This window comes from Bombina bombina, chromosome 4 (genome assembly GCF_027579735.1).
Source record: "Bombina bombina isolate aBomBom1 chromosome 4, aBomBom1.pri, whole genome shotgun sequence".
In the NCBI taxonomy this organism is placed as follows: Eukaryota; Metazoa; Chordata; class Amphibia; order Anura; family Bombinatoridae; genus Bombina; species Bombina bombina.
This window is the reverse complement of record NC_069502.1, coordinates 649861699-649887007: the sequence shown is the minus strand read 5'-3', so window position 1 is coordinate 649887007 and position 25309 is coordinate 649861699. Positions and strand designations below refer to the sequence as shown.

The window sequence follows — 25309 nt, the reverse complement described above, 5'->3', positions numbered from 1 at the left end:
CCTCTGAAGTCACCGCACATCACTGGTATATGTGTACATATATATTTATGTATTTTTATGTGTATATATGTATTTACAGACATTTATACACATATAAACACATAAATACATATGTACACATATATAGACATATATAAGTGCATTGGAGCTAGGGTTGCCACCTGCCCCGGTATCACCGGGACAGTCCCGGTCTGGGACTGTATGTCACGTGTCCCGGAACTAGGCTCCGATGCCCCGGCCTGCCCAACTTCCCGTGTCACACACAGAACAACACTGTTGTTTTTTAAAAAAAACTTTGGTGGCTGGGGTCACCAGGGCAATGTGAGGGAAAATAGTGGAAAACGAGGGGTGGAGTTCTCGAACGTGACCAGACTAGACCTTAGGAGGAGGTGGAGTGGCAGGCTGTAGTGTGAATGATGATGTCATGGTGGAGATGGATCATGGTCCAACCAGTCGTCAGGCTCGCCTCCCATGGACCCAAGTCCCACTCAGTCATGTGACCTAAAATTTGCAATTCGTCTAGAATCTACCAGTGATTCTTTCTAGTATTTAGTCAGCAAAAGAGAACACTTGATGCGGCGGTGTGTGGGTGCGCCGGGGCTGCGCTGTTTTGACTGTGAGTGACTACGGCAGTGTCATCGACAGAGGTAGCCGCGGCCCTGCTGTTTGGGTGCTTACTGTTTAACAAGTCAAATGAACAGAAAAAAACATTTCTGGGTAAAATATTTTTTCTTTCTTTTTTTTTCCTTTTTTTTTTTTTTTTTTTTCTTTTAAAAAGATTTTTATTGAGGTTATGTGAATAACAAACAATAGACAAAAGTTCAGTAGCATGTATACAGTATGTACAGTAATAATTATTTAGCTGTTACATTCCCATAGGAAGAATTGCATACTTAGAAAGACAGAACAGTACTTTTGAACAAATCACTGAACATGCACATGTGAACCTCATTTTGAAATTGAGTTAATATCTATTATTCTGAAAAGCAATTAGAACTAATACAAAGGAATAATAGCAATGAACATAAAACAAAACAAATCAAAACGGTACCTCCAGTTATTAAATAAACTAACCCTGTGCAGAGTATTATTATGAAGGGTTTCTTTGGGCGCAGTACATATTTTTAGTGTTCTGCTCCCCTCTAGTGGAGTTTTCCGGTAATGAGAAAGATCAAGCATAATGACTATTGAGTACATCTTAATACAGAGAGAGGGTTCTAACTTCTCCTATTTTTCCCTTAACCTGTAACCCGGTTGAGAACATGGACACAGACCTGAGTATACTTTACAGCCAGGGTATATATGTATGTAAACATGAATAAATAGAACATGTAGAACTTAAAAAAGAACAAACAACATACCACACATATTAATAAAACCACATAAAATATGTCTTGGTAAGTCCAGCAGCAGTAAAAGTGTTCTGATTATTAGGAGAATATCTAGCATTTCCCTGCACCGCAATACATTTCCTAGATAATATTCACCCCACACCGGCTTTGAGGTAGAAGATGAGGATAGGATTGATGTCCCAATTCAATGATCTGACTTCTCTGTCAAAATCTAAGCTTAGGGTTATGAGGTGCCCATCAGGCATTTTCCAAGTTGGCTGCTCTACTATCTGACCTGGAGTTAAGACCGCAAGCACCCCATCCAAATAGCGGCACTTTGTGGGTGAGGAGAACACACAAATAGGAACTCGGTGGCCATCGATCTCCGCAGCTGGACGCCTTCCAGCCTGTTCACAAACAAGTAAGTTCCCCTTAGTTGACTCTCTCATGGTCTTAGACTGCTCCGCACTCTCCAAATGCCACGGCCGCTCCCCACACCCGGTCTCCCTCACCAGGTGGTGTATCTCGGAGGGGATTTCAGAAATAAATGGCGGCGGCGTAGAATAAACAGCAGGGTCATCTTTCCGCAGTACAGCTGTCACATCCGAGGGGGTGCCTATGTTGCTGATTGCATGATGTGTTAATATCGAGGTTAACATGAGCTTAATATCGTTGCTGAAACTGTGGAGGTGCTCATCCACATTTACACGCAGCTCCTCTAAAATCGAGTCGATCTTTGACACCATGTTAGTGTTTTCCATGTATAAAAAGTTTGTAGCTTAGTATCCCAAATAGCTTTTGTCGCGTAAGGGAGTTCGTGGGTCAGCACATTTGGCTGATTAAACTGACTAGTCAGAATATTGGAGGGGTAGAGGGAGGCACAGGCTGCTACAAGGCCTCTGCTGCGCACCTTCTCTATTCTGGTCTGCTGATGCCTGTTAATGTTGAAAAGTCGCATTAATCCGTTCTGTAGGTATTGCCAGACACAGATCTCCTGAGAGGAATAGGATTCAGATGGTTTGGGAGAGAAACTCAGCAGAATATTCAGCTCCTATAAGCAGACAAATCTTAAACAGCAGCCATCTTGGTCGTTGGTCAGACACGCCCCCCCTTTTTCCTTCTTTTTATTACCTGCTTAGAGAATTGATCACCTGCTGGCTGCTGCTCTATTAAAAAAAATAATTATATATTTACATAGTCTTGTTTGATTGGCTTATATAATTAAGTCTATATAATTTAAAATAAAACGGGTTTACATTGTCTTTATTATCAGTATTACTATTACCCTGCTAAGTTGAGATTGAGAATTGATCACCACCTGCTCTATTAATATATATATATATATATATATATATATATATATATATGTATATGTATATATATATATATATATATATATATATATATATATTATTTAGAATAAAGGAGGGGCACCAGCGCTAAAAAACTATAACACTTTCTGTTGCTCTATGGTGGTCAGTAATAGTCACAGTCGTGTATATGCGTGCTGCCTATGATACAGTGTACCCTTGTCACTGTTGAAAATGTATGATGGAAAAGAGGAAATCAAGGGGCGCACAGCTGAACACTATTGGTGTATTGATACTGATGGTGTCAATATGTTTTAGTGAACTTTCATGGGTGCTGGAAATGTGTGTCCATTAGATATTTTTGAAGAAAAGTTTTTCTCTGTAGGTATTTCAACACTTCTTTGTCTAAGGTAAGTTTAATGCGCTTACCAGAGGTTACCTCAATCCTATGAGGTAAGATGTCAGCTCACTGAAGTTTATAGATGGTTCTTAGGCTCTCGTCAAGTTGGTATCCTGTGATCCATTTTGAAGAGATCTTTGTGCCAATGGAAATCCTGGACTCTCTGTTTTCTATTTTCTTCTTGGTAGTAGTATCCTGCTTTTAATGGTAATCCTGGACTCTCTTGAGTAGGTATATTTGCCTGGTGTCGTTTGTTGAAAAGTAATGGAAATTCTTGGACTCTCTCTTTTCTTTTGGTGGTGAAGATCTTTACTTGTCTCAGGTCGTCACAGGGGTCGTGGTGGAGAAAAAAGAGATAAATACATAGCGTAATACCGTTTAAATAAAAGCAGAATTTATTATACAAGATAAAATATGCTTACATTTAGCACCCTCAATCAATATATGAGGTAAGATACAAGCAAGTTAAATATCCTGTTGTTTTTGTTTAAATAAATCACTAAAGGCTGACAGTTGTACAAGCTTAGTGATCGTTTAGCAATGATTGTCTCTTCAATACATTTATACTCAATAGAGACGATTATTGCTAAACGATCACTAAGCTTGTACAACTGTCAGCCCTTAGTGATTTATATAAACAGAAGTCTTGAAAAGCAGAAATCTTCTGCACCAAGAGTATATGCAGCGTCACAGCCTCCCCCTCCCCCTCACGGAGGTTACAAATGAATTACACTGATAATAATGCCTGCAGCAAACAGCTTTTTTTAAAACATAAAACTTGTGGGCTGTTTGAAGTATTAACTGTAGGGGGAGTTAGAAACACAAATACAGTACTTAAAGGGACACTGTACCCAAAATATTTCTTTCGTGATTCAGATTGAGCATGAAATTTTAAGCAACTTTCTTATTTACTCCTATTATCAATTTTTCTTCGTTCTCTTGCTATCATTATTTGAAAAAGAAGGCATCTAAGCTTTTTTTTGGTTTCAGTACTCTGGACAGCACTGTTTTATTGGTGGATGAATTTATCCACCAATCAGCAAGGACAACCCAGGTTGTTCACCAAAAATGGGCTGGCATTTAAACTTACATTCTTGCATTTCAAATAAAGATACCAAGAGAATGAAGACAATTTGATAATAGGAGTAAATTAGAAAGTTGCTTAAAATTTCATGCTCAATCTGAATCACGAAATAATTTTTTTGGGTACAGTGTCCCTTTAATAAGCTCTTTATTTAAGTTCTGATGCTTATGATGTGTATATACATAAATGGGTAAATCTAATACATTTATACTCTAACTAATAATTATGTTTCTTCAGTCACAGCAGTTCACACTCTGCAAACAGATGTGATCCTCTAAGTATACTGTATGTAATATAGCCGTGTGTGTGTGTCACATGACTGCATCATGAGCATGTGACTTCTGTGCCCCTGCAGCATACGTTACAATATGGCAGCTTACATAGGAGAATCAAGCAGTGGATCAATGCTGTACTTTAAAACAATATCCTTCAACAGTTTGGGGTAAGAGAAGCATATAAAATAGACAGCAGTGATTATTTTAATTTTATTAATAAGAAAAAGTAGGTTTTAGCAACTTTCATCACGTGTTAAATGTCCCTTTAATGTGCACAGTAGAAATGTTAATAAAACTACAGATAGAAAACGTTTAATCCGAACTGCTTAGAACTGGAAAAGGTGTGCATTTTGGAATAGTTTGGCTTTGTAATATTTACACCTTTATAATGAGATAATTTGGAGAGAGGGTGGGACCAAGTGTAAACAACAGTATTTTATGTAATTTAGGCAATATTTATGTCATAATACAGCTTATACATGTAACCTAAAGGTAGATTTATATCATCACTTTTGTATACATAGTACTACCAGAAAGATAGTACAGTACTGTAATCAGAAACGTAATAGTTGTTGTTTTAAATAAATATAGACTGTTATTTGCATTTTAGAACACAAACACCAAACCAAATACACAGGCAGAGAAGATTGTGACTTACAGATGGGGAATTTTGGATTTCAGTATAAGTTTGGATTTTGGAATTTCGGATTTGGGGATTTATACCTGTACACTATAATACAAAATTCAAAGCATATTATTTTCCTTTTTGTAAAATAAGTTTCCCTCTCTCTGCTAATAGGCTGAACAGCGGCATTCCGTAAGCGTAACTGACATTTCTACACCAGGTCTGGCATATTCTGCAAACATTTTCCTCCTGCAGATCATTTTTTTTTCTTGCAAGCTAAAAGGTGCAGAGAATGTGTTTAAAACACTTATTACCAATGTAGAAAAACAACTATATATGAATATAGAGCTGATTGTACGGTACTTTATGCTGAAAGCAGATTCATCGGGTTTGTATTGGCTGCAGTATTAATTTAAATTAATTAAAGTGTGCCCTCTCTCCCCACCCTAGTCAAAAAGGATGATCTTCCTTGAGTCATTCTGAAGTAATTGATGACTCCAGACAAGTCATCAGAAGTCATCCTGAAGTATGCCCACAGGCCAAAATATTTAAATGAGATGATTCTAGAGTCATTCACTGACTGTTCATGCTTTTGAAGTAATCGGTAAGGTAGTCTGTTAATCATTCTGAAGTTATCACCCAGAATTTTTTACCTTAGCTGATGACTTTATAAGCCTGATGATGTCTGACGATGTGCAAATGACTAAGTAGTTTGATGACCATCAGATGACTCAAAGATGGTCTCTAAAATAATCCTGCTTGACTTGGGCAGTGAAGTTTCCCTTTTCAGTGAGTTCCAACACTTTTTATGGGAGATATAACAGCACTCACAGATACAGTCCCTTTTTTTTATCGATTCCACGTCCGACCCAGCAAAGTTTTAGTAATTGGGCACATTAGTCTTAAAGTCACAACCACATTAGCTACCAAAGACATTTGCCGCTATAGAGGTATAAGAAGGACATTTATACCAACTGAAGAATCATTGGACTTTATTTTTAGACTTCCTTTCCTATTGCTATCTGCTGGAAGATAGGCAAAAATATGAAAGGGTTTAATCAATATTTTTTGCTGAGACTTGTTTACTAAATTCTTTGGAATTCAAATAAAGATTAGAGCCCTTTGGATGCAGTTTATTTACTCAACAGCCAGTCCTATGCACTATTATCTATTTTTTAAAGCCATTTCTACCAGTGTAAAATATAGAATGGAATTGTTATATATATACAAATTAGAATGGCTATTTTACTAATTTTCATTGGTTATAGCTATGTTACAGAACTGAATAAGAGACCAGCTATGACTTATTAGATGCCAAATAAATTTGCATTTTTTGCATACCTTTTGTGATAAGCATTTGCTACCCTTTCAGTAATCATGGTCAATGTCAGAAACATTTTTTTGTTTTACTTTTTATATTTTATGGGTTATAATTTATTTTTTATTTTATTTAATTTTTATACATTTATTTTAATGCACTTGAAAGTGATGCATCATAGCTGTAAAAAGCTGACTAGAAAATATCACACTCCACTACAGAGAGACTTAAAGCAGCCAATCAGGATGCTAATCCCAGGACTCACAAGGGAGTGTACATCAATCATGCCCAAGCACAGTCATGTTATTTTCTTATTCAGTTTAAGGAAGTTTACTATGAAATCTCATGAGATTTCAGCTTAATCTCGTGAGATCACAGCATCATTGCTGAAGCTGATTTGCTATTGTTTATTTTGTTTTGTTTTTCAAATTGCAGCTGGACAGTAGCTGAAGTTTAACTGTTCAGAGAGCACTTACTCGCTCTGGCAAGCTGAAGAAATTTTGAGGCAAAATATCTTCCCTTGTTACAAAGATGTCCAGGTGATATTTTAATGTCATCTTTTTACAGTTATGCTGCATCGCTTTTAAGTGATATTCTTCCATGTATTGACAGTAAGATATTTAAAGGACCACGCAATACAGTAGAATTATATAATTAACAAGTGCATAATAAAAAGACAATGCAAAAACACCTACTCAACACACCTACTTGAATTTCAAATAAGAAGTAGATTTTTTTCTGACAACTTTTTTCCTCATATTCCGACCCCCTTGTATCATGTGACAGACATCAGCCAATCACAGACTAGTATACGTATACCCTATGGCCTTGTGCACATGCTCAGTAGGATTTAGTTCCCTAGAAAGTGTAAATATAAAAATTTGGTAATGGAAGTAAATTGGAAAGTGTCCTAAAACTGCATGTTCTATCTGAATCATAAATATTTATTTTGTCCCTTTAATGGAATATAAAAGTGCAAAATGAAAATGCTTTTGGATGTTAGATAATTATATTATTACATAATTGCTTACATATAACTTTGTGCTTAACACATGCAAAGGATTAAATACATAGTTAAAGTCAGCTCTAGAGCAGCATTGCACTACTCTTAGCTAGCTGAAAACATCTGCTGAGGCAATAACAGAGACAAATGTGTGTAGCCACCAATCACTGGCTAGCTCCCAGTAGTGCAGGATATGTACATATTCTTTTTTAACAAAGGACACCAAAAAACAAAGTAAATATGAAAACAGAAGTGTCTTAAAATGATCTATCTGAATCATGCAAGTTTATTTTTTTATTTTCCTATCCCTTTAAGCATTTATGTCTATATTACGAGTGGAGTGCAAACATTTTTACCCGATAAGGGTTTTATCTCGAGGGTTTGCGCTCATCGAGATTACCGTTCATTTTACGAGTTGAAAGTAAACACGATTGCGCAAGCACAGTCACGTTTTATACTAGAATGATTACCGCCACTTCAGAACTCTTGTCAACTGTTTCGCAAAACATAAAAGTTGCACAAAACTCATCAAACATACACTACAAAGTATACTTACACTCAAAAAACACCATTGAATACAAATTATTATTAAAAAATATTGCATACAAAAGTTATAAAGGTTCAAAGATATAAGATCTCAGGTGTTAGAAAAAAAAAAAGGTTGGCAAAGGGCTTTAACATATAGACATAAACATCTCTAAAGATGGATATTTATGTATGTATATGTGTACATATATATTTATGTATTTTTATGTGTATATATGTATTTACAGACATTTATACACATATAAACACATAAATACATATGTACACATATATAGATATATATAAGTGCATTGGAGCTAGGGTTGCCACCTGCCCCGGTATCACCGGTACAGTCCCGGTCTGGGACTGTATGTCACGTGTCCCGGAACTTCGGCTCCGATGCCCCGGCCTGCCCAACTTCCCGTGTCACACACAGAACAACACTGTTGCTTTTTAAAAAAAACTTTGGTGTACCCTTGTCACTGTTGAAAATGTATGATGGAAAAGAGGAAATCAAGGGGCGCACAGCTGAACACTATTGGTGTATTGATACTGATGGTGTCAATATGTTTTAGTGAACTTTCATGGGTGCTGGAAATGTGTGTCCATTAGATATTTTTGAAGAAAAGTTTTTCTCTGTAGGTATTTCAACACTTCTTTGTCTAAGGTAAGTTTAATGCGCTTACCAGAGGTTACCTCAATCCTATGAGGTAAGATGTCAGCTCACTGAAGTTTATAGATGGTTCTTAGGCTCTCGTCAAGTTGGTATCCTGTGATCCTTTTTGAAGAGATGTTTGTGCCAATGGAAATCCTGGACTCTCTGTTTTCTATTTTCTTCTTGGTAGTAGTATCCTGCTTTTAATGGTAATCCTGGACTCTCTTGAGTAGGTATATTTGCCTGGTGTCGTTTGTTGAAAAGTAATGGAAATTCTTGGACTCTCTCTTTTCTTTTGGTGGTGAAGATCTTTACTTGTCTCAGGTCGTCACAGGGGTCGTGGTGGAGAAAAAAGAGATAAATACATAGCGTAATACCGTTTAAATAAAAGCAGAATTTATTATACAAGATAAAATATGCTTACATTTAGCACCCTCAATCAATATATGAGGCAAGATACAGGCAAGTTAAATATCCTGTTGTTTTTGTTGCGGCACTGTGATGTCTGGATAGGACGATGTCTTTTTTATAAAGTACATACAATAGACTGTATTTAAAAATGGTGGATATTGCTGCTGTAATAAGGGTTGGCAACCCTATATCAAAGTTATTTTTGGAACACAAAATGTTTGTATATTACTCGATGCAAGGTGGTAATAGGTTATATTTGAAATCGCAAGTATATTTATGCTTAAGTGTGGTCTCCTGTAGGTTATGCAGTTATTAACAGATATGTTTTATAAAGCTTCTTAGTAGCGTAACCGTTATTAAGTTAAGGAGCCCAGTACTTTACCACCTTGTTGTGTAGTGTCTATTAGTAGATTTGAGGATAAGGGATGCCGTAATTGAATGTCCGCCCGCTTTCTGTAAATCCTTACGCGTTTCGAAGTGATAACACACTTCTTCGTCAGAGGTTTGAAAGTGGAGCCTCCTTGTTCAATTACAGCATCACTTCTCCACCATCAGTATCAATACACCAATAGTGTTCAGCTGTGCTCCCCTTGATTTCCTCTTTTCCATCATATATATATTATGTCTTGTTTTATTAGATTTATAATTATGTCTAGTCTATATAATTTTGTAAAAAAAACTTCTTCTCCAAATTTGTTCTCTAATGATGTCCTTATGGCTATAACTTAAATAAACCAATTGTCATCAAGTAGAAAAATGGACCCAGAATGATGGACCAATATATGGTCAAAAAATATATGTAATCTTGAAGAACTAATCTCTTATAAAAAAACAGATACAATTAAAATGAGAAAATACACAATAGAATTAAATATAACAACAATTATATGTAAAAAGATATAATCCTAAACAAAATACAATATGTGGTCAAGAGAATACGGTCAGACTAGGATACAATATAGTCCAGATAGGATCATTAAAAAATACTAGCCTTTATCCAATACGAAGTTTGGATAGGAATATGATCACACCTTCTAACAGGGTGGAGATTATTAAATGAAACAAAATATAAAAAGTAATACTAATGATGGCTAAGGAAACAGACAATTTGTAATCATAATATAACAAGTATTTATTGGAAAATGAATACATTTTAAGGAGGAGTACATTAATACAATTTGCAATAATAACAATAAAAAAAAGCCCCACTAATAAAAGTTTATATTTAGTAAATGTATTTTTTTGGATTAAATAAATATATATTGTGAAAAATAATTAACTGGTGGTATTTGGTAATGGTAACAGAATGTATTAAAGGGACATGAAACCCAAATGTTTTATTTCATGATTTAGAAAGAGCATGCCTTTTTAAATAACTTTCCAATTTACTTCTATGATCTAATTTGATTCATTCTCTTGATATCCTTTGTTGAAAAGCATATCTAAATAGGATCAGTAGCTGCTGATTGGTGGCTGCACATAGATGCCTCGTGTGATTGGCTCACCCATGATAATTGCTGTTTCTTCAACAAAGGCTATCTAAAGAATGAAGCAAATTAGATAATAGAAGAAAATCGTAATGTTGTTTAAAATTGTATCCTATTTGAATCATGAAATAATTATTTTGGGTTTCATCATGTCCCTTTCATATATTATAGTTTACTTTAGTACTGTATTAGTGATCACTATAACACTCATTTTTTTAATTGCAAACGAAAATTGTAAAAATTTTATCATATGAGGCAGCGAGAAGCCACGCCCCAAGCCACGCCCACTTAATGCCCCAAGCCACGCCCCCTTCATCCCCATTTAAAAAGTGTCCAGGAATCTTCTGGGCAAAAGGTGGCAACCCTAATTGGAGCCCTTTGCCGTTAAGTAGAGGAGAAAAATGTAAAAGCATATTTATGCAATATTCATATTTAATAAAAAAAAATAACTATGTATTTACTGTAAATATTCCATATTCCAATGTTCTGCACATAACAGAATATGTTCTAAGTCTTTCTAAATAGATATCCCTATATATATCTGTATATATCTATACATATATATAATTATCTATATATAGGTATAGATATATTTAGTACTAAAATATCCATCAGCTATATATAGAAATATGTATCTATGAATAAATAGAACATATTGTTTTGTGAAATATTAATGTTTTCATGTTGAGTTAGAGCAAATGAGAATATGCGATTGTGTTTGCGCGAGAGTTGGGTGATTTTTTCCATTTGTCTTCTATGGGGAATACGTGAATGTGCATGCTATATTCAAATTTTGAATTTTTGGGCTTGTTGGGTTATCACGAGAGTGAAATGTTCATTTTCAACTCATAAACACCTAGATTACGAGTTTTGCGCTAAACAGGGTGCAAAACGAACGCAACAAAAGTTGCGTTATTTTACCCTCCATAGCGCTGCCATTACGAGTTTCTGAAAAGCCTGCTTGAGCGTGCGATATGGTGGCGTTAAACTCCATACCGCATGAAAGCCAAGAGCTGCTTTGACGTGCTCATACATGCTTTCCCCCATAGACTTCAATGTAGAGAGAGTGTTAAAAAAAACAAAACACCTGAAGTGCGGAATGGCGATCACCGTAACGCAAACCCATTGATGTCTATGGAGAAAAGAAACTTACATTTAAACTTAACACCCTAACATAAACCCCAAGTCTAAACACCCCCAATCTGCTGCCCCTGACATCGCCGCAACTATAATAAAGTTATTAACTCCTAATCTGCCACCCCCGACATCGCCAACCTTAATATAAGCTATTAACCCCTATTACATTGCTCCAGACATCGCCAACACTATAATAAAGCTATTAACCCCTATTCTGCCGCTCCCCAACATCGCCGCCACTATAATAAAGATATTAACCCCTAATCTGCCGCACCCAACATCGCCACCACTAATAAAAGCTATTAACCCCTATCCCGCCGCTCCCTGACAACTCTACCACTAAATAAAATTATTTACCCCAAAACTTCCGGCCTCCCACATGTTCGCTACTAAATAAATTAATAAACCTCTAAACCACCGGCGCCCCACATTGCAAAACACTAAATTAAACTATTAACCCCTAAACCAAACACCCCCCTAACTTTAAAAACCTAACACTATGAAACAAATTAAAAAATCTAAATTACAACTAAAAAAAAAAAACCTATGAGAAAATTAAATAATTTAAGTTTACCAAAAATAATTAACACTAAAATCACAGAAAACAAAACAAAAACGAAATTATCAAAAAATAAAAACAATTACACCTAATCTAATAGCCCTATAAAAATAAAAAAGTCCCCTCCCAAATTAAAAACACCCCCTAGCCTTCAATAAACTACCAAAAAAACAAACAAACACTAACCCCAGAAGATCTACTCATGGTTTCTGAAGTCCGGACATCCATCTCCATCCAGGCGGCGAGGTCTTCATCCAGGTCTTCATCCATCCCGGGTCGTTTTCTATCTTTATCCCTGCGGTGCGGAGCGAAGCTATCCTGGAAGCCAATGCCATCCTGTGCGGAGCGCCCTCTTCATACGGTCTCCGCCGTACACTGACGTTGAATGCAAGGTAGCCGTTTAAAAATGGTGTACCTTGCATTCCTATTGGCTGATTTGATTCTTCAAATTAAAATCAGCCAATAGGATGAGAGCTTTTGAAATCCTATTGGCTGTTCAAAACAGCCAATAGGATGAGAGCTACCAAAATCCTATTGGTTGTTCAAATCAGCCAATATGATTTCCGTAGCTCTCATCCTATTGGGTGTTTTGAACAGCCAATAGGATTTCAGAAGCTCTCATCCTATTGGCTGATTTGAATTTGAAGAATCAAATCAGCCAATAGGAATGCAAGGTATGCCATTTTGAAATGGCTACCTTGCATTCAACTTAAGTGTACTGTGGCGACCGTATGAAGAGGACGCTCCGCACAGGATGTCTTCAGCTTCCAGGATGGCTCCTCTCCACGCCGCCAAGATGAAGAAAGAAGACGCCCCTGAGATTAAGTTGTCGCCGCCTGGATGAAGACCTCGCTGCCTGAATGGAGGTGGATGTCCAGACTTCAGGAACCATAAGTAGATCTTTTGGAGTTAATGTTTTTTTTTTTAGATTAGGGCTTTGGGCTTTGAAAAAGAGCTGAATGCCCTTTTAAAGGCAATGCAAAAGAGCTAAATGCCCTTTTAAGGCAATGCCTATACAAATGTCCCTTTAGGGGCAATGGGTAGCTTAGTTTTTTTTTAGAGTTAGGTATTTTTATTTTGGGGGGTTGGTTGGGTGGTGGGTTTTACTGTTGGGGGACTTTGTATTTTTTTTACAGGTAAAAGAGCTGATTTCGTTAGGGCAATGCCCTAAAAAAGGCCCTTTTAAGGGTTATTGGTAGTTTATTGTAAGCTAGGGGTGTTTTTATTTGGGGGGGGGGGCTTTTTGATTTTTATAGGGCTATTAGATTTGGTGTAATTGTTTTTATTTTTGATAATTTCGTTTATTATTTTTTTTAATCTTAGTGTTTTTTATTTTTCGTGATTTTAGTGTTTATTATTTTTGATAAACTTAGATTTTTTAAGTTTTTCGTAGGATTTGGTTTTTTTGTAGTTGTAATTTAGATTTTTTTTTTCCGTAGTGTTAGGTTTTTTAAAATTTGTAATTAAGATATTTTAATTGGTAGTTTTTTTAATTTTATTAGAATATTTATGTTAGGTTAATTTATAGTTTAATGTTAGGTTTATATTTATTTCACAGGTAAGTTTTTAATTTATTTAAATAGAGTTATATTGTAATTTTAATTTAAAGTTAGGGGGTGTTAGGTTTAGGGGTTTATAATTCAATTTAGTGTTTTGCGATGTGGGGGGCCGGCAGTTTAAGCGTTAATAGGTTTATTTAGTGGCGGAGATGTGGGAGGCCAGAGGTTTAGGGGTTAATAACTTTATTTAGTGGCGGCGGGGTCGGGGAGTGGTGGAATAGGGGTTAATAACTTTATTATAGTGGCGGCGATGTCGGGTGCGGGGGAGTAGGGGTAACATATTAAAATAGTGTTGGCGATGTGGGTGGGCGGCAGATTAGGGGTTAATAACTTTATTGAATAGTCACAATATGGGTGGGCGGCAGATTAGGGGTTAATAGGTTTGATATAGTGTTTGTGATGCGGGAGGGTGGCGGTTTAGGCATTAATAGGTAGTTTATGGGTGTTAGTGTTACACTTTAGTTATGAGTTTTGTGAAACATTTTTGTTACAGAAAACTCATAACTACTGGTCTCAGATGGCGGTATGGATCGTGTCAGTAAAGGCAGTAACACAAGCATTTTAGCCTCACCGCACAACCTGTAATACCGGCGCTATGGAAATCCCATGCAAAAACATAATTTTTTTCAGTGCAGAAATGACGTTGCGTTACAGCCTAAAATGCTTGTGGTATAGCTTTACCAACAAGACTCCCAATAGTGCGTTACTGCGTTTATGCTGAAATTGCCATTTTTTCATTGTTAAAAGCCGCAACGCAAAACTTGTAATTTAGGTGAATACGAGCATAACTCGGCGAGCGCAAAAATCGTACTTTGAGCACAATTAACGTTTAAGCGGGAGTGTTAATTTACACTCCACCCATAATTCTTTATTCAGCAGCATTTTTTTTATGTCTGCAATAGTCCCTAGTAGGTTGGGTTGGGAAGATAACCAGTTTGCCCCTAGCATTAAAGGGCCAATCAAAGTCCTTATTAATGTTAATTCTACACTACACTACATTAATAAGAACATTGACTGTCCCTTTAAGAACCACTAACATAGGCTATAAATGTGTCTAATCTCTAACAATTTCACAATTTTCACTGTTCCTAGTTCCCTTTTATGAAACCTATTACTATAGTACCATTATTTATTTATTTATTTATTTAACTCATAGACCCCTAGTTATCAATGTCTGTCGGACCTGATCCGACAGTGCGGATCAGGTCCGACAGACATCGCTGAATACGGCGAGCAATACGCTCGCCGTATTCAGCATTGCACCAGCAGCTCACAAGAGCTGCTGGTGCAACGCTGCCCCCTGCAGACTCGCGGCCAATAGGCCGCCAGCAGGGGGGTGTCAATCAACCTGGTCGTACTCGATCGGGTTGATTTCCGGCGATGTCTGTCTGCCTGCTCAGAGCAGGCGGACAGGTTATGGAGCAGCGGTCTTCGTGACCGCTGCTTCACAACTGCTGTTTCTGGCGAGCCTGCAGGCTCGCCAGAAACACGGGGCATCAAGCTCCATTCGGTCTGGCCCTTGTTCAAGCTTTGGGGAGGAACATAAGAATTTCCGTCTTTTAAACTAAAGGACATTAGTAACTAGTGAAAACATTGACCATAATTCCTTTGCTTTCTTCTTAGTACTGAACATTTCTGTTTAAGAAATGAAATTCAGCATAAAAAAATCATAAATTCATCTGTCACAAGTAATCTTGTGGCAGATTTACTATTTAAAATTTTACTCGGTTATGATAATATTGCTTGCCAAACTTTGTGTATTTTTATAGATAATTGAATGTAGAATTTGCTAACTTAATATAACATGATGAATAATTGATTGACTTCACTTCAAATGCAATTTTCTGGATTGATTTAGTCAGATGTATTCTATGCAATGCAGGAAACCTTAGCCACATGCTGAACGAGTCACACCGTAGTTCTTTCAACCCTCAGTTCTTTTTAATGATTGCTACAGAATACAAATTTGTACTTGATAGTCTGTTTAGACCCAGAGACCCTTTATTGTACAGTATACATGAAATTGTAAAGGGCACTTTATGTATATAGCAGTCTTTTACTTAGGTTAGTTTTTGTGGAAAATGTAATTCTTGTAAATAACAATAAATCACTATATAATCCAAATTACATTTTGGGCATAAAGTTTTTAATAAGATTTGGTTAATATTGGCATTATGACAATTGGAAAAAAAAAAGTTGCAACCAAAAAATAGAAGATAAGTGATTATTAAAGTCTTATAAAATAAAAAAGTCTCCCGGAAAGATAGTTATTTTATGTAATTTTGAGATAGAATAATATTTGTAAAATAATGTACTTCCAAATATATGTAATAAAGATACAGGGGCCGATTTAACATTGTGCAGGAGGACATGATCCGCTGTAGCGGATCATGTCCGCCGCACATCGATAAATGCCGAAAGCATACGCTGTCAGCATTTATCATTGCGCAAGCATTTCTCATTAAATGTTTGTGCAAAACCGCCCCCTGCACATTCACGCCCAATCGTTCGCTAGCAGGGTGTGTCAAACATCTTGATTGTATCTGAACAGGATGATTGTGTCCGCCACCTCAGAGGTGGCTGACGAGTAAAGGAGCAGCGGTCTTAAGACCGCTGCTTCTTAACTCTTGTTTTCCCTGCGAGCCTGAAGGCTCGTGCAGAAACTGCAGCATGATAAATTGACCCATAGTATATATTCAAATGTATATGCATAATTAACAAGCCGGAAACAATAGTGAGGCAATCAGCAGCTGCAGTCACACAGGTTGGTGATGCAACTAACTTTGCTGATTGGGTCATCAGCTGTTTCCACTCAGTACCAGCAGTTTTTTGTGGCTCCTGAGTTCTACTTCAATGTCTTTGTAGAGGTTAAACTTTTAGGCTAGATTACGAGTGGAGCGCAAAAAATGCACTTTCGTGAGCATGATATTTGTGCTCCACTCAAAATACTAGCCCAGGCAATAGGCATTGCATGGAATCTCTGCGCTCAATAGAGCACACTTGCATAGGTTCCAATGGGAGCCTCATTCTCATGACGTGTCTCACCAGCGCAGCGAAGGGGGTAAGTTGCACAGTTATGGGCAGCAATGTTAAATATATACGTATATGAATATATATGTATATATATATATATATATATATATATATATATATGTGTGTGTGTGTGTGTTTATATGTGTATATACACATATTAAGGGTTGAAAGGAAAACGGGGGATCCGCTGGGTTGCAATAAAATCAAAATTTATTCAAATCCAGTTAAAAGTTAACATCCAGGAAAGGCAAACAACACCATACAAACAAAGTGAAGTGGTGTGACACTATTGGCCTGTTACATGTTATGGTAGTAACTTGTTATGGTAGACTTTATGTAGTCAGCTAATACGGTCGAATCTGCTATATTTCAGTTTATTTATACTATTCAAGTTTTTGTGATTTGGAGTACATACACATATTAACACATATATTTACAGGGAAAACACAGTTCCCATAGACCGCAATGTAAAGGCACGTTCTTCTTTTTCTTGTAACACCCCAGACCTGCCAACTTTAACCACTAAAAACAATATACTTTATTTTGGGTGCAATTAACCAGAGGTCTGACCTCTGGTAAAATTTTGAAGCGCTAATTGCTACTACGAGCTTGTGGTAGCAATAACCAGCCACTTGTAATGGCTAGTAGGCTGGAATTTCATAGTCATCCAGTAGACTGGACTCTCGTAAATCACCAACAATTGTGGAATAGTTCCTCCCAAACGTTTTACTTCTCCAATTCAGGATGACAAGTAGTAGGCAATAAATGGTTGGCAGCAAGTGGTAAGATATAAAACTTACTTTAATAACACAATAAAATCAGCAATGCGTTTCTCAGCTTAGCAAAGCTGTTTCATTAGGCTTGCTAAGATGAGAAACGTGTTGCTAATTTTATTGTGTTATTAAAGGGACACTAAACCCACATTTTTTTCTTTCATGATTCAGATAGAGTATGCAATTTTAAGCAACTTTCTAATATACTCCTATTATCAAATTTCTTCGTTCTTTTGCTATCTTTATTTAAAAAGCAGGAATATAATGCATAGGAGCCGAACCATTTTTGGTTGAGAACCTGGGTTATGCTTGATTATTGGTGGCTAAATGTAAGCCACCAATAAGCAAGTGCTATCCATGGTGCTGAACCTAAAATGGGCTGACTGTTAAGATTTACATTCCTGCTTTTTAAATAAAGATAGCAAGAGAACGAAGAAACATTGATAATAGGGGTAAATTAGAAAGTTGCTTAAAATTTCATGCTCTATCTGAATCATGAAAGAAAGAAATTTTGGGTTTAATATCACTTTAAAGTAAGTTTTATATCTTACCACTTGACACCAACCATTTATTGCCTACTACTACTTGTCATCCTGAATTGGAGAAGTAACATTTTTGGGAGGAACTATTCCACCATTGTTGGTGAATCACGAGAGGCCAGTCTGCTGGATGACTGTGAGATTCCAGCCTGCTACAAAAGGGGTGCTCTTCTACATGTGAGTTAATTTTCACTTTTTTGCATTTATTATTCGATTATATGCCATACTACTAGGCCATATGGCGCTTCTGTTTTCATCCATCCTCTTCAGATTACTGATTTTGGGATTTGGACCATCAATCCCCCTACAGAGAGCAGCCTGGGCTTGGACTTATCTTAAGTTTGCTTTTTGATTCCATATCATATCACTGCAGATATATGGGACTTTATTTGTCAATTTAATTATTGCTCAATTGTTTGTTGGTTGCTTAACCCCTTAACAACCAAGGACATGTCAGGCACATCCTACAAAAAAATACAGTTAGTGACCAAGGACATGCCTGAAACATCCTCTGGGGTTTCAAGCGCTGGAAGTGATGGTGCCTTGATATTGAGGCATCACTGCAAAACCCTTTTTTACCCACCGATGCAGAGAGGCCATCGATGGTGCCAATCGTTGGTGGGTGGGAGCTGTAGCAGGGATTCGGTTGGGTGGCCCATAGTTGGTTCCTCATCCAGATCCAGTTAAGCGATGCCGCGGGAGTGCAGCCTGGTGGACGGGGGGAGCGTGTGCGCGCGTCACATTTACCAAATTATAATTCAAATGTATGGGAAGCAGGGAGAGGGAGGAGAGGAATAAATGTTGGGCAAGGGATCTGGGAGGGGGGATGGTATTGAGGGGGGGCAGCTACACTACAGAACATGGTATAAAATATAAATAAAACAATTTTTTTTGGCAAACTGGGTACTGGCAGACAGCTGCCAGTACCCAAGATGGTGGCAAATAGGTAGAGGGGGGAGGGTTAGAGAGATGTATGGGGGGGTCATGGAGGTTGGGGGCTAAGGGGGGATACATCACTGCAGACTAAATATAAAAAATAAATAATAAAAAAATAAAATAATAAATGCTTTTTATTTTAGTACTGGCAGACTTTCTGCCAGTACTTAATATGGCAGTGACAAGTGTGAGGTGGGGGAGGGAAGAGAGCTGTTTGAGGGGGGTCACGGAGGGATCAGGGGGTGGGATGTGTCAGGTTGGAGGCTGATCTCTCACTAAAGCTAAAATTAACTCTGCAAGCTACCTAATTAACCCCTTAATTGCTGGGTATCATACAAGTGTGGTGCGCAGCAGAATTTAGCAGCCTTCTAATTACCAAAAAGCAATGCCAAAGCCATATATGTCTGCTATTTCTGAATAAAGGGGATCCCAGAGAATCATTTACAACCATTCATGCCATAATAGCACAAGCTGTTTGTAAATAATTTCAGTGAGAAACCTAAAGTTTGTGAAAAAGTTTGTGAAAAAGTGAACAATTTTTTTTATTTTAAATGGTGGCTTGAAATATACCAAAATGGGCCTAGGTCAATACTTTGGGTTATCTACTAAAAAAAAAATATATATACATGTCAAGGGATATTCAGGGATTCCTGACAGATATCAGTGTTCCAATGTAACTATCGCTAATTTTGAAAAAAAAAATGGTTTGGAAATAGCAAAGTGCTACATGTACTTATTGCCCTATAACTTGCTAAAAAAACAAAGAACATGTAAACATCGGGTATTTCTAAACTCAGGACAAAATTTAGAAACTATTTAGCATGGGTGTTTTTGGTGATTGTAGATCTGTAACAGATTTTGGGGGTCAAAGTTAGAAAAAGTGTGTTTTTTTCCATTTTTCATCATATTTTGTTATAAGATATGATGAAAATAATGGTATCTTTAGAAAGTCCATTAAATGGGGAGAAAAACTGTATATAATATGTGTGGATACAGTAAATGAGTAAGAGGAAAATTACAGCTAAACATAAACACAGCAGAAATGTAAAAATAGCCTTGGTCCCAAACGGTCAGAAAATGGAAAAGTGTTGTGGTCAATAAGGGGTTAACATTATTTTCTATTATATGTGATCTATTTGAAACTTTCACAGTTACTCAATTTATTGTTAAAGTTATAGTCACCATTTTAAACACATTTTCTCAAATTCATTGCATTTGACTTAGGGCGCACCCTATCTTTTATTATTCTTTTATTATCACTTGTAATGCTGATAATTTATTGTGCACCTGTAAATGAGTGAATTTCTCTTGTAATTTGGCCCATAGTGTTGCAGGATGCCTAAAGATGAAATTACATTTCCAACCAAATTAGTGTATTTGTTTTTACTAAAATTGCCCTTTAATACCCACTTGCACTTCCTATTAGTTTCAAAATCAAAACCTTTTTTAATGCAGAAAATATTTTATTATGTTTAAATAATGCTATTGCATATGCTTTATAAACATTTACGGCTAGATTACGAATCTTGCGTTAGGCTTAAAAAGCACAGTTGGCCGGTCCCAACGCTGCTTTTTAATGCCCGCTGGTATTACGAGTCCTGCAGGTACAGGTGTACCGCTCACTTTTTTGGCCAGACTCGGAAATACCACAAATACACTTATGTCAATTGCGTATCCTATTTCTTTCAATGGGACTTGCATAGCGCCGGCATTACGAGTCTAACAAAAAGTGAGCAGTACACCCTCTCCTGTCAAGACTGGTACCGCATTTAAAAGTCAGTAGTTTTACACTACAACGCCGTAGCATAAAACTCTTAACTAAAGTGCTAAAAAGTACACTAACACCCATAAACTACCTATTAACCACTAAACCGAGGCCCCTCACATCGCAAACACTTTAAAAAAAAATGTAAACCCTAATCTGCCGACCCGGACATTGCCGCCACTATAATAAAAATATTAACCCCTAAACCGCCACACTCCCACCTCGCAAACACAAGTTACATTTTATTAACCTCTAACCTGCCGTCCCTAACATCGCCGACACCTATCTACATTTATTAACCCCTAATCTGCCGTCCCCAGCGTCACCACCACTATATTAAAGTTATTAACCCCTAAATCTAAGTCTAACCCTAACCCCCCCAACTTAAATATAATTTAAATAAATATAAACTTCAATCCTATTGGCTGATCCAATCAGCCAATAGGATTTTTTCTACCTTAATTCCGATTGGCTGATAGAATTCTATCAGCCAATCGGAATTGAGGGGACGCCATCTTGGATGACGTCATTTAAAGGAACCTTCATTCAGTCGTAGCTGTGGATAGATGAGGATGCTCCGCGTCGGATGTCTTGAAGATGGACCCGCTCCGCGCCGGATGGATGAAGATAGAAGATGCCGTCTGGATGAAGACTTCTGCCCGTCTGGAGGACCACTTCTGCCTGGCTTGGATGAAGACTTCTGCCCGTCTAGAGGACCACTTCTGCCCGGTTGGATGAAGACATCTCCCAGTAGGGTGATCTTCAGCGGGTTAGTGTTAGGTTTTTTAAGGGGGATTGGGCAGGTTTCAGAGTAGGGTTGGTTGTGTGAGTGGTGGGTTTTAATGTAGGTGTTGGCGATGTCGGGGGCGGAAGATTAGGGGTTAATAAGTGTAAGATTAGGGGTGTTTAGACTCGGGGTTCATGTTAGGGTGTTAGGTTTAGACATATCTTTTGTTTCCCCATAGGAATCAATGGGGCTGCGTTGGGAGCTTTACACTGCTTTTTTGCAGGTGTTAGGTTTTTTTTCAGCCGGCTCTCCCCCATTGATTCCTATGGGGAAATTGTGCACGAGCACGTTCAGCCAGCTCACCGCTAACGTAAGCAGCGCTGGTATTGAGGTGATCACTATCACTTTTTTGCGGTTAACGCCGGATTTATAAAAACCCGTAATACCAGCGCTATCTGTAAGTGAGCGGTGAGCATAAACTTCTCGTTAGCACCACACAGCCTCTAATGCAAAACTCGTAATCTAGCCGTTAGAGTTTAATATCCATATTTCTGAGCTCTTAGTGGGACAGTCACAATGAAAGAGTTGCATAAAGGAAATCCTTAAATGATGGCCTTTAAGTGGAACTTGAGGACCAGAATTAAATACTGTAATATATCTTCTGTCTGAAAAAGCTACAGTACCTTGATTTGTTTTCCTGCATATAATATTTCACAAAAAATAAATAATTAGCATATTGATTCCAGAAGTAAATTGCTAGTTTGCCATAATTTTATTGGACTTATGTACTGAGGAGGCTAACTGTTAGATCGTTTAACCCTTCAAGTTCTCTTTTTAACTTAAAAAAGGCCAACTTTGTTCTATGCATAACTTGATCCACCAAAAGGTATCATTGTTTTCTAATGACAAAATGTTTCAGAAACAATGATTAAAGTTTTTGATGAATTAGTGCCCAGTTTTTAATAAACCTTTTAAAAACAAGTGCACTTTAATTCATCAAAATTGACATTTCACTGTTTTCTTCAAAAACTTACCTTTTAATCCTGGCAGCCGCTCAAGCCGCTCAAGCACTTCCTCCGCCCGTCGCAAGCCTTCTTCGCGGGTCCAAAATGACGAATCCGGCTTCCTCCAATCACAGCTTTGCATCAGGTCAAGATTCCCCCGGGGGCAAAGCTGTGATTGGAGGAAGCCTGATTCGTCATTTCTGATGTCTGCAGAGACTTCCGACAGCCGGGGGAATCGCTGGAGCGGCATTCAGGACTAAAAGGTAAGTTTTTGAAGAAAACAGTAAAATGTCAATTTTGATGAATTAAAGTGCCCTTGTTTTTAATAGGTTTATTAAAAACCAGGCAGAATTCATCAAAATGGACCTTCACTTTAATCATTTTGTAATATTTACTTCTGTCGCTGAAGCAACATAAAATATAGATTTTAAATATATGTTATTGCATTAAAAGTATGTTAGAATCATTTTTGCAATATGCTTATATTTGTCTTTTTGTTTTCTTTGAAAGGTTATCACTGCTTTAGTAATAACTTTTCTCTTGAATGCAATTGCCCAAATGAATCATCTTCTCATGTGTTACCAACATATTATAAAAAAAAAATCTACGTCATTGCAGATATAATTTGACCAAGGTTTAAAGCTACCTACATTTTCTATTTAGACCTTCAATATTGTAACAACATAAACAGAGAAGCAGTGTGATAGCAACTCTAAAACAGAGTTTTACATTTAGTGAAATTCCATAAAACCCCCATATCGGTATGGAATTTTAAGTAACCCTTTTCTAGATATGTAAAGAATAGGACCATTAAACATTGTTTTTAGTTTCATTGTGTCCAATTTTTTTTCTTTTTTTTTTAAATGCATTTTTAGTATGAAAACTTGTTGATAAAAAAAAATCTGTCTTGAATTCTCCCTAGTTTATCATATTTTTACTTTCAAATAAATGATTCCCAGAAAGAAAATTACCCATAATAGTTTTTAATAATTTTATTTACTACATGTATTCAGAAAGCCAAGTAGTAGATGGTTTCACCTTTCATCTTCTCTTTTTTAACTGAAGTGAGATCTGTGTTCTGAGAAGCTAATGCATTTTTGTTTGAGTTCCTGGATCCACTAAAATATATTCCTTTCTAAGGTCAATTAAGAAGCACAGATTACACATTTTCAAATATTTTCTTGGGCTGCTGCAGCAAAACTCTTTTTAGTGTATTGTTTTCTTAATTAAATGCAGATTGTGGAACAATTCCCTTAAATTTAAGACATTGCTTTTTCTTGTGAAATGTTAATAAATTTATGTCCAAAAATGTAAATAGCCATTGGTTAGAACAACATAATAACAACATCCGTTTTTAAAGTCTAAAATGATATCCTTCTTTAAATGTATATAATTTGGTCAGATGTTTAGCTAATCAGTGTAATTATATTCTTAATAAGAAATTAACTTTCAATTTTGACTAACCATTTCTATCTATTTAAGGTGGCGTTTTGCTTCGTATGTGGCAAACAGCTATGTGCTCTGAAACTGGCAGAGCTGAAGGTCGAAATCTTCTTCAAAACATGGTTACAGACCCAACCTTTTTGCCACAAAACATTATGACTATTATTAAAGAGCTTCTCAAGAACCCATCATGTACAATATAGAATATTTTCCTTAAAGGGAGGAAATAAACATACATACTGGAAATTACATGTTTGCATTTAAAATAATAAAATATTTGTGAAAGTCAAATTTTATTGTAAAGAACCTATTTGACTCAGAAATGTTATGGTAAAATGGTTGCAATTACATTTCCAATTAGTAGCTCTTGTTTAGCTCATTCCCTCCTCATTAAGGAATGACTAGCTAAAATATAAATGAGGTCTGTTTAAATTATTTCTCTAAGCAATTTGAAAAGGAAAGATTAATTTGAAGCTAAAGAATTACTAGTCTGAAGCTATTCTGGCTCATATTTATAACAAAGAGCGATAATCTGAAAAAGTAACCTACGGTCTGGCAAATTTGCCTCTTATCTCAATAAACTCTAAATATGTTCATAGATCAAAATACTTTAAACTCACCTCAGTAAACTCAGATAACAACAAAATCGCCAATATTAATAGTTATTCATATTAATACAAATCAATTGATTTAGCTTCCAATGGATAAAGCAAATAAAACTGACCAAAGTCTATCGCCCTAAAAGTAATTAAAATCTTTACAGCGCATCTTTAAAGAAACCATTACTTATTTTACAGAAACAGGTCAATTTCATGCTCCATGTATACGTCCAAGACACTCGATTTGTCAAGCTCTTTAATTCTATTTCTACTGCTTTAAAATAAATAAGTTCTGCTATTTTCTTTTAAATAAAAAAAAAAATCAAATAAATGGGAGTTTCTAGACCAGTTTGATTAAATGTGATTTTGACCTTTTAATTTCTCAAGACGGCTTTCAATTACATGGCGTCGTATAATGGGTACATTTTTAATATTGTGTCATTATTTAACAATTTTCAAAGGAAATAAAGTAATGATCTTTAAAAATTGATTTTTTTTTTCTCTTTAATTACTTGGTTCATAGATCAGAGTAATTATTTTTTAACAGATATCATGTATTATAATCTTAAAGTAATTACTACAGCTGCCAGCTGTTGAATAATTAAGTTAATTCACCCAAGAAATGTTTTGCCACAAGCTTTATTTGTATCATTAACAACATGTACAGAGACACAAAACAAGGGCAATGCAACATCCTTCTGGTGTAGTAAAGGGGGATTTTTATGGAGAAACTTACTATTTTTTGACATAAAAAGTTTGCTATTATTGGAGGACAAAGCAGGCACTACAAACAAAGTGCTATGTTATAAAT

At 36.5% G+C, this 25309-nt stretch overlaps 1 protein-coding gene across 1 annotated transcript in view; it reads left to right on the top strand.

Moving 5' to 3' along the window:
* Positions 1-24986, top strand: part of C4H6orf58 (chromosome 4 C6orf58 homolog) — a 103622-nt gene extending 78636 nt beyond the window's left edge. Inside the window, exon 6 of the mRNA XM_053709128.1 lies at positions 23939-24986. Within this exon, the coding sequence (XP_053565103.1) occupies positions 23939-24102 (164 nt within the window). The 3' untranslated portion in view covers positions 24103-24986. The remainder of the gene's footprint in view (positions 1-23938) is intronic.
* The last annotated feature ends 323 nt before the right edge of the window (positions 24987-25309 follow it).